Source organism: Patella vulgata, chromosome 8 (genome assembly GCF_932274485.2).
Source record: "Patella vulgata chromosome 8, xgPatVulg1.2, whole genome shotgun sequence".
Lineage (NCBI taxonomy): Eukaryota > Metazoa > Mollusca > Gastropoda > Patellidae > Patella > Patella vulgata.
In genome coordinates, this window is record NC_065886.2 from 9,513,063 (window position 1) to 9,523,332 (window position 10,270).

The following is a 10,270-nucleotide window of genomic DNA, read 5'->3' on the forward strand; positions in this document are numbered from 1 at the left end:
ATGAATATTTCCTGTTTTCGCAATGGGAAACAATTCATTGAAACCTTCATGTAGTCTGGCTTATAAATATGTCATCAACAATGCAACACACACCTGAAACACACACAAAACCAAATAAGTGGATGTGTATGAAAAATAAATAAGAAGAATTCATTTAAATGCTGGTCTGTAATATGACCATTTTGTCATAGTCAGACTGGTTATATTCCATGATTTAAAAAATTAATGAATTATTACGATTTGGTCCTTTTTAGAATCTATCTAACTGCTATTGTTTATTTGATACCCGAGATTTCGGCCCTGTAATGATTTCAGCGGTACCAAATGGATAATGCTAGTTGATAAATTGTTAACAGGAGGTGTTTATACAATTATTACTTTGCATGTGGGATATTCATTGCAGATGTCCCTACACCACCTGACACCAATGGAGGTTTAATAGCTGGAGTTGTTATAGCAGTGCTGGTAATTATTATTGTTGCTATTGTTGCTGTTATTCTGGTACGGAAAATGAGAAAGAAGCATGAAGGTTTGTTTATATGAACGTTACTGATGTACAATTCACACATTAAAATTTGTTTTTAAAAAAGTCGCAGGAAGTACAAGTATTAAATTCTGGTTTATTATTTTTGTTTCATCAGATACTAATGAAATTAATGAATTAGTTTATAAAATGTACATGTATTATATTTTAGCTGAATCATCAACATATGCTGGTTTAGATCTAGAGACTAGAACAGCTACTGGTGTAGATGATACAACATACCAAGGTTTACAACATTATGTTAATCTACAATCATCTTCTACAGTCAATAATAACCAGAATTACGTTTCACTGCAACATATAGAACCAACTACAGTATATGATAGTTTGAATACAGATAGAGATGATATGGTGGTATCTGGTAGATGGACTAATACCACCAGTAAGTATATAGTTTTAGTATTAAATGATACCCAATGTGCCATGCACCCCCCCCACCATTAACGCTTAATCGATCGATTACTATGATTGCATTTATTTTTCTTCTTCATTTCATTCACAAATGATTTAGCAATAAAATATTATCCGTTGCGATTCATGTGTTGCATGAAATATACATGTAGTAGGTTTGGGAGTCATTTATCGTTTTCCGGCTTTTGATCGTGTCTCCACAACAGATCTTTTTTTTATCCGAAATATTGTTCAAAGTCAGTATCAACTTTATTTTACTTTGGCATTTGTTGTTATTTTGGGGTTTGCGAAGTGTTGCGTGTTTGTATTGTACGTCAATATCTATGTATTTGCTTGGTAGGTTCTTGTCTTGATAACTGAATACCGATTTTATTTCAGATCGTTCAAATCCTTACGGAAATATTGATGCAACAGAAATACCAGCTTATGTTAATCTTAGACCTGGAAGCAATGCACAATAATTATAATCGTGATATAGATACGAACTGCGCCCTGCACTTGCTTATTTATTTATATCCTCTTATAAGTCTGCCTCCATACTGGCTATGGAACGTGTTTCCTTATTCGGGATTAAAAAAATTAGGAAAATTTCTTAGAAATTTCATATAATCGTTGTCAGTTTGTTAAGTAAACTGTGTTTTTCATTTAATTGACTTCTAAGAAGGATGCCTCGGCAATACATGAAATAAAATGGGGTTTAGCGTCCTACTGTTCTGAACCGACTGGGCTAATGAAGACGGGCATAAGCTATGCAATGTGTTATACGAGTTAGTTTTGCCCAGATAGTGCACTGCGGCCTACTCTTTTTTCGAATTCCAACTGTCACAGTTTCTTTGACATACACGGGACCCCTGTTTTTCGTCCCACCCGAATGACTTCACGTGGTACACCCCACCCCCGTGCCTGCACCACTGCCCAGCGGAATCACGCCACTCATTAGATGGATTCATAAAAAAACTTTTTTCACTTGCATGTCACAAAACGGTCCATTTTGCTTTTCAAGCTTGGATTACAAAAAACGAGACAAGACGTGTTTTGTTATTCGGGTTTCATATTTTCAATAACGAGACAGAATTGTTTCCTTATTCGTAATTTAACGAGCCAGAACCTGTTTCGTTATTCGGGATTAAAATAATAATAATATTTTTTCTTAGAAATTTCATACAATTAGTGCCCATTTGTGATTCAAAGAAAATTATTATTTTTTCTTGGTAATTTCATATTATTGTTGTCCATTTGTCAAGTACAATTTTATTTAATTGACTTATAAGATGGATGTCTAAGCAAAAAAAAAAAAAAAAAAAAAAAACCCACTAAAAACGTGTTTCGTTATTTGGGATTTAAATTTTGAATAACCAATAACGAGACAGAACGCCTTTCGTTATTCGGGATTCAACTAATATTAATATATTTTTTCTTAGACATTTCATACATGTATGTTTAATTCCCAATGCTTAATTTTTATATTTGGAATTTCTTAGAGGTCACAATTTTTATCCGATTTCAAAAACCGTTCGAATATTTTGCCGTTTATCCATCATGATGGTTGAGTTCTAATTTTGTGAAAATTGGACCGAAACTGCCGGACAAAATGGCCGTTGTCTGTATGCAAATAGTCTTAAAGTATGTAATATCAAAGTTTTGAACCCTCTAGAGGTCACAATTTTGATCCGATTTTGATGAAATTTCAAACATGAGTTTAAATCTCAACGGTCTAGGATCCTTTCGATATTCGCGCATACCAAACCATAACTTCCTGGATAATGACCCCTTATTGTACGAAAACAAAAAGATTTTAGGTGGGCCAACTAGAGGTCACAATTCTTTATCCGATTTTAAAAAATCGTTTAAATATTCCATCGGAACGCCCTAATGATGACGCTTGAGTTCAAATTTTGTAGAAATCGGACGCTGCTTGAACGCAAATAGTGTAAAAGTATGTAATACGAAAGTTGTGGTCACATTGTTTGTCCGATTTTGGTGAAACTACAAACATATGTTTCTATCCGATAGATCCTAAATCCTTCGACATTTGCGCATTTCAGACCCTAGCGTCCTGGATTATGGTCCCTCATTGTACAAAAAATCGCGACATTTTTTTTAGCTTGTTCTCTAAAATCTCTTGCCAAATTTGGGCGTATCTTGCATGGCAATGAAAAATGAATATATTAAAAATTTCTTTCAAAATACTTTATTTTGAGTGAAGTTACAACTGTTTGAAGATATAATGTAGATCGTTCATTATCCTAGCAACGGTACTTGTCCATCTTTTCGTTAATTTTTAAATCGTGCGGTGGGTTATAAATGTTAATAAATGTTAACAAATGTCTAAATAATAAATTATATAACATTTGAATTCAAAACAAAGACATCCAATAGGCGGATTTAGCTCTTGCATAACGTTTCGTTAAAGATGACATAGTTTGTATCGAATGGACCGTGACGGAAAGTTATGGAACGCTGAAAATCATAACTCCAATGCTTCATTTTTAAAGTGTAATTTATATATTGGCATGGCATTAAAGTATTCATTCGCGAATTTCTCACAATGTTTATCGACAGGCATTTCTTTTTTTCTGGACAATTTATTTGTGCACGATGTGGGTTAATTCTCTAATTTAGTTACATTCACGATTTTTCATCATAGTATTATCCGCATGCTCTTTGTGATATTTGACATTCATGAGGTATTTACTAAAAATAGATAACATCAATTACTCTATGTTATACCAGGGTCATAATGTACCGGGATCATCGATCTGGAACATTTTAGAAACACGTGGATGAGGAACATATGTTGTTAGTCATAGAGTATGTTAGTTATATTAAACGCCAGGGTCACAATACATCAGGAACACCAAATGTTCACCTAGAAAGTTGAATCACTAGGATCTTTCTAGTAACATAATTATGGCAGTTATGATATCACATACCAGGAAGATGATATCACATACCAGGAAGATCTACTGTTAGTATAAAGGGTATCATGTCAGTTATGATATGCCATATCAGGGAGATGTATCAACCCATAAGTCTTTAAATATATCATATAGCAGGAACATGTACAACGCAGAATTCATTCACTCGTAAATCACGCGATATAAATTATTAAAAGAAAACCTTGACACAAAAATAACCCAAATTGGAGCGAAAAACAAAGGGTAAAATATGATTTTATCCTACTGCTTTTACTTGAAAAAAATCCATCCAGAGAGATTATAACATTAAATTGTCATTGATAGAATAAATGAAAAACTTATTTCATACACCAATCCCCCAAACAGCGCGGTGTCGGTGATTCTCCCAACACGGCGAACGCCGATAAATAAGGCTAATTCTCCTTGATGATCGGGATTTGTTTTTATTCTGCTGCAAAGAAATGCTATGTGCTGGTCGTTCTAGACATATTAGTTCAAAAACAAATCATGCAAACTGAATATATTGGAAATTTTCGTCAAATTACTTAATTCTGAGCAAAGTTATTCCTACCATTGTTACGATAATAAACAAAGTCTCAAATATACATTTTTAAATTAAATTGTTGAATGTTTTAATCCGTTCAAAATCACAGCCACCCGATATGGGCCTTTCATGTGAATACATTTCTAATTAATAATTTATATAAGATTTGAGGCCAAAAGAAATATCGGTTATATGCAGATTTAGCTCTTACATAATGCATCTTGGCACAGGGACGTTCAGAGGACTATGTTCCTGCGAAACCGTTACCAGCTAGCGGGTTACAAGTCTGCCATCCTCATTTTATAAGGCACCGGAAATGTATGTTTGCAGTTTAAAGATATTGTTTTACGTGCTATAAGGAATAAGGTAGTTATCGTTGCAGGGAAGATGTTTAAATATAAATATTGTTTGTTTATTTTAACCTAAGACTAAAATTCATATAAAATTAGTCCCTAAATAATACCCGTGCCAAAAATATCAATATCTACACATTCTTCCTTACCAGATATGTTGTTTTCATTCCGGGTTTTTGCACATGATAACGGTGAATTCAGGTAATATTATTTTGAGTCCTAGTAAATTCATGAAAACAGATTGATTTGTTTCTTGTTCATGGGTAAGAGCTGAGTAATTTTTGATATCTGAATTAATTTTAAAAAAAAACCATAAAAGGATTGTTTTTATTACATGTCGGCCATTGGGGTTTTTAAAAAAAATATTTTTGCAGCATCCAAATACAGAAGTGTAATGACTACACGAATTATGCCTTCAACAAGCTCTAGTGATAATATTATTCCGTGTACTTATATTGTATTTAATCTAATGAGTCGATTTGCATTTTGGTCGAAATATCTCAAACATTAGTGACGTCGTGCACAGCCTGTAAAACTAGGGAATATCTTTGTATTTCAATGCGTTAATACGCCGCCGATCGAGATATGTGACACGTACAAAGGATTTGTTATTTAAAAAGGCAAATGTCAACTGATCCGTTTATTGAAATTAATATTATACAGATATCGCTTTTAAAATAGATGATGAAACAAAATTTTGATATGGTTAGTCATAGGACTGTGTTTATAAATGTAATTGCTATTGAGAATGAAATGAATATTTTGCATGCAACGCAGTGAACTGTTAAAAAAATTATAAATAAATGGATGACGTGTAATAATCATTATAATATTTTAGGTGTAATAAAAGTCTTAAGGAACATCCTTGTCGGGTTTAATCTTCTTTTTTTATCTCCAATATTATGTTTCATAACATCCATAGGGAAGACTATCACATTTCACCCTTTGTGATGATGTTGTCGGGTAAAGTGTTTATCAGCAGCCTCAAGATAACTATTGTAAACGTTTAACCTGTCACAGACGAATATTTCTATCTGCACCCACCACTATATTTGCAACCCAATGATCATAGTTCCGTTAGATATTGGCGCTTATCAGATCGTAACTTTCTGGATTATGGCCCTGATTGTACGCAAAAGCACGTATTAAGCTTGTGGACCCTGTAGAGATAATAATGTTTATTCGATTTTTAAAACCATTCAAATATATCACCAATAAACCCTGATGACGTTTGTGTTCGAATTTCGTGATCATCAGATCGGAACGGCACGACACAATTGTCTCTCCTCGTACGCAAGTACTGTAAAACTATGTAATACGAAGGTTGTGGGCCCTCTAGGGGTCAAAATGTTAAACATGACAAGGTTTCTTTCCGTTTGGAGAAGTTGGACTATGGAAAATGTATGAACCATTTTCCTTTTTTTTAATTCTGTGATGGGTTATTTTTATCACAAAAGTTCGACACGATATTGGATATAAAATAGGGTGTTTTTGGTCTGTGGTGTTTTTGAAAGAGTTTCACAGCTGCCGTGTAATGGTGTGGGGCTGTTCGAACAACCGATCAGACGTCCCTTATCAGTCTCCCATGTGTTACCCACGACATTCAAAGACCAGGCTTAAAAGGGTTCTTCTTGTAACATCCTTGTCAATAGCTTGTCAAGAGTTCAGCGACCTGACCGTTCGATCATCACGGCCATTGTTCTAAAAACTATGACATTTCGAGACTATCATAAAATATATATTTTTTTTTACTTACATGCCCGTAAGAAAACCCACTTGGTTAGTCAGAAGACCAAGCTAAAAAAAAACATGAGGTTAGACAGATAAGGGGTTTGAGCAGAAGTCCAATATCTTGTGGAATGTTGTACCAAACAGAGAGATAAGGGCGCCTGAGAATACATTTTTGAAAAAATTTGTAGTGAAAAATTTCACACAAAATCCTCCAAACCTTTCCATGCATGCATGTCAATTTTTTCCCGATTTTAATGGGACCCAAAATACATGATTATATCCCAATGCAACGATCTGGATTCCTTTACATATTCGCGTATATCGGACCGTAACTTCCAGGATTATGGCCCCTGACTTACGACAAATCACGTTTTGAGCTTGGGGAACCTCTAGAGGTCACAATTTTTTTTCTGATTGATAAAACCGTCTACATATATTACCGTTTTACCATAATGACGGTTGCATTTAAATTTCATGAAATTTGGACCGAAACTGCCCGACAAAATGGCCGCTCACTGTAATACCAAGGTTGTGAGCCCTCTAGAGGTCACAATTGTTACCCGGAGCGTAATTTATATGCTTATTTCCCAAAGAACTCATATCTTTTTATATCGGACCCTAACTTCCTGGATTATAGACCCTTATTCTAAGAAAAACATTCCGTGCACGACGTGTTGTTGAGAATGCATCTGGCAGTTTGACACACCGTTGGAGAGGCTTCCTGAAGAGACTGGCTGTTCACTCTCTGAAGGAGACATACTCTTTAGGCCCTTGTTTTTTTTGGTGCCATGTTTTAAACGAAATGAAAATATTAAATTTCTTTAGTAGATATGACGAAGGCAAAACAATAATACGCTCTACTGGCTTGGGTTTGACATTAACCAAGAGTATTTGCCACGTGCTAACCATATGCGGGCCGTATTTCGGATACACGAAATTGGTTAATTTTAAGTCACGCGTACTCCACAACACTACTACACTTGGCATCTACGCCAGCCATTACCCTTTCATCGGAATTACTAAGAGACCCTTTCCCACGCTTTAAATAAGTCAGACGTCCGGCCTGTACGTGACAAATACTGTGCCCGTACTATTTACAAAACTTTCAGCAGGTTTCTTGCCGTGTGATATTAGATGCTATTTTATTTTGAATGAAGTTATATGTTAAAAGGGGGGAGAGGGCGATCGCTGGCCGAATGGTTAGCGCTTGCGCGTTGTATCATAAGATCTGTCGAGTCAACTGGCGTGATTCCCATTCCCAGTTGTACGTGACAAGGAGTATGCTCGCCTGTCCAACCTCGTGGGTTTTCTCCGGGTCGTCTGGTTTCCTCCCACTGCTAAAGACCCATGCAAGCGATTTATTGAAATAAAAATGAACATATGTTTGTCCCGAAATGACCTAGTTTGTGTCGAGTCGATGTTAAACCTCATTCTTCTATATATGTATATGGTTAAGAAATGGTATGTAAGCAATGCGTTTTATGATTAAAGGGAGACAACTACTCTGTGACTCATATTTCCTTATTGGTCATCTGGAAACTTGCTTTAATAGACAGGTTACCGGTGTGCATATGTTTCCTCTGGTTACTTACTGAGTATAATTCTCAATTTTCAATTGAATCTCCAAATATGTCATTGAATTATTAATTCTATAATGGTGCCTTTGACTTGATGTATATAGAGCGGGAGCCCAGGGGGTTAACCTAACTGAAAAGTGTACCAATTTTCTCCTATATGGTATCAATGTATGTATATCTGGTATCATCAGAATGCAAGTCTGCCGGGTTTCTGGTGGGTGTGGTATTCCACGCCCAAAATGTCATGCCCCCAACTAGTCTAGATTAGCTCAAAAGTGTACCACATGAAAATCGCACTGTACATCTTCAGGTATTACAAAAACACTCTGACAGACATTTCTAGTCGTGGGGTACCCCTGACAGAGCTATGTAATTGCCAGACATTTGTAGCGATGATGTTTTCTAGTACTATATAGGGAGATGGGTGTCAACAGCAAATAATATTGTTGGATTATGTGACTATTTGTAACAAATAAAGGACTTTGGGTAGCCGTGTGGCCGAAGTAAGGTGGCTTCGTGGGCTTTTTGCGGACTCTCCGGTTTCGTCTCACTGGTAAGATCCCCCATGTTCAGGTGGATTAAAGAAGGTGGGGGGGTTGCCTTGTCCCGAAATGACCTAGTTGATTTTGACATGGCGTTGGCCCCTATTTTTCTCCTTATGTAACACATCAATTATATACAAATAACAGAAGAAACAAATGTGTAACATGCTTTCCCACAGTTTGTTATTAACTTCGGTATAACAATATTTAATCAATGCTCAGAATGATATGTGAACACCTTGTCTCATTTAGATAGCTCTAAAGACACATTTGTGTGGATATAATCGCATGTGGATATAGTCAAAATAATTCTTATATACTAACCAGTGTAGTGTCCTTAGCAGTTTTATTCAGAGGTTATAAATTAATAATTCGTCAGTGCCGGTATGTGAAAAATGTGTCTAGACAAGATGGTAAATTAAAGTAAACTTATTCTGTCACCCTGCATGTCTATTATTCTATACATGGGCCGATGATCTGAAATCCGTTAGTTCAAATTGAGGTTGATACAAGGTTGGGCGGCCTTAGAATTTGAAAGTCGGAGATTGCTCTTTAGTACTACTATCCGATAATCATACGTTAATTTCGATGGTCACTTTGTACGACAGTCTGTTATTCAGATGTCTTCCAGGATAAGGTCATTGTCAGTACCCCTCAGAATAGTAAAATACCCGATATTAAATAATTTCTCGTGTGGAAATATCATGGAATCCACCCTTGCCACTGTTACAGTTTAGGGTTTGATCACTATGTTGCCAAGTAAGTTCCTCAGAATTTCCTGGCAAGAATTCTCCTTGTCAGATTCAGATAGGACGAAAACCCTGGGTCTCTTGGACACGTTGGAGGACATGTAAAAGAGCCCTTGGCAGTTTGTTATAAGAGGTTGTCCAGACAAAAATTCCCTTATAGCAACAGAAACCCTCATGGTCATAGACCCGTATGTTCATCTTCAATTAAACCTCATTTCATTTTTTGTTTCAGAGAAACTCCAATTACCTGATGAGAAACACCCATTACCTGATACATGTGTAGGTAATATTTAAATTGTTTTTTTTTATGAAAACTTTCTTCACAGGTCAAATTTAGCTTAGATTAGGCTTAGTGAGTAAGACGCAGGCCTAACCTCCGAATTTTCTAGAGCGGTTTCCCTTGTCAGCGTGGTGGGACGGGGAGGGCCTGTCAAGGACAATGTCCCGTTGTTCAGAATCAGATGGTTCAAAGAACACAATTTCCAGTGTACCAATTGAGGTAAAAGAACCCTTGACAAAATTCAATATAAGAGTGGGCGTTAGCGAGCAATTCCGGACAAAATTTCCCGTATAGGTATGGTATATATGGCATATACCTCATATAATATATGTCTTCATTAGTCAGGTGATTGTATTGAAAAAAGCACTTTTTCAGCTTGTGGATCACAATTTTTATCTGATTTAAATAAAACCGTTCAACTATTTTACGGTTATTTCTTAATGACAGTTGAGATCAAATTTCGTGAAAATCAAACTGAAATTGCCCAACAAAATGGCCAAGATTATGGACCATCTAAAGGTCACAATTTTGAACTTAAAATGTATGGCTATAACCCAATGTATGTCTATATCGGGACGTAACTCCCTGGATTATAGCCACTGATTATACATTTTTTTTATC

General features: G+C 35.8%; 1 protein-coding gene across 1 annotated transcript in view; it reads left to right on the forward strand.

Moving 5' to 3' along the window:
* The window catches only part of LOC130014004 (hemicentin-1-like), a 53,583-nt gene extending 52,115 nt beyond the window's left edge, over positions 1-1,468 (forward strand). The window contains exons 9-11 of the mRNA XM_056102719.1: positions 404-529; positions 696-926; positions 1,334-1,468. Of these exons, the coding sequence (XP_055958694.1) occupies positions 404-529; positions 696-926; positions 1,334-1,416 (440 nt within the window). The 3' untranslated portion in view covers positions 1,417-1,468. The remainder of the gene's footprint in view (positions 1-403; positions 530-695; positions 927-1,333) is intronic.
* The last annotated feature ends 8,802 nt before the right edge of the window (positions 1,469-10,270 follow it).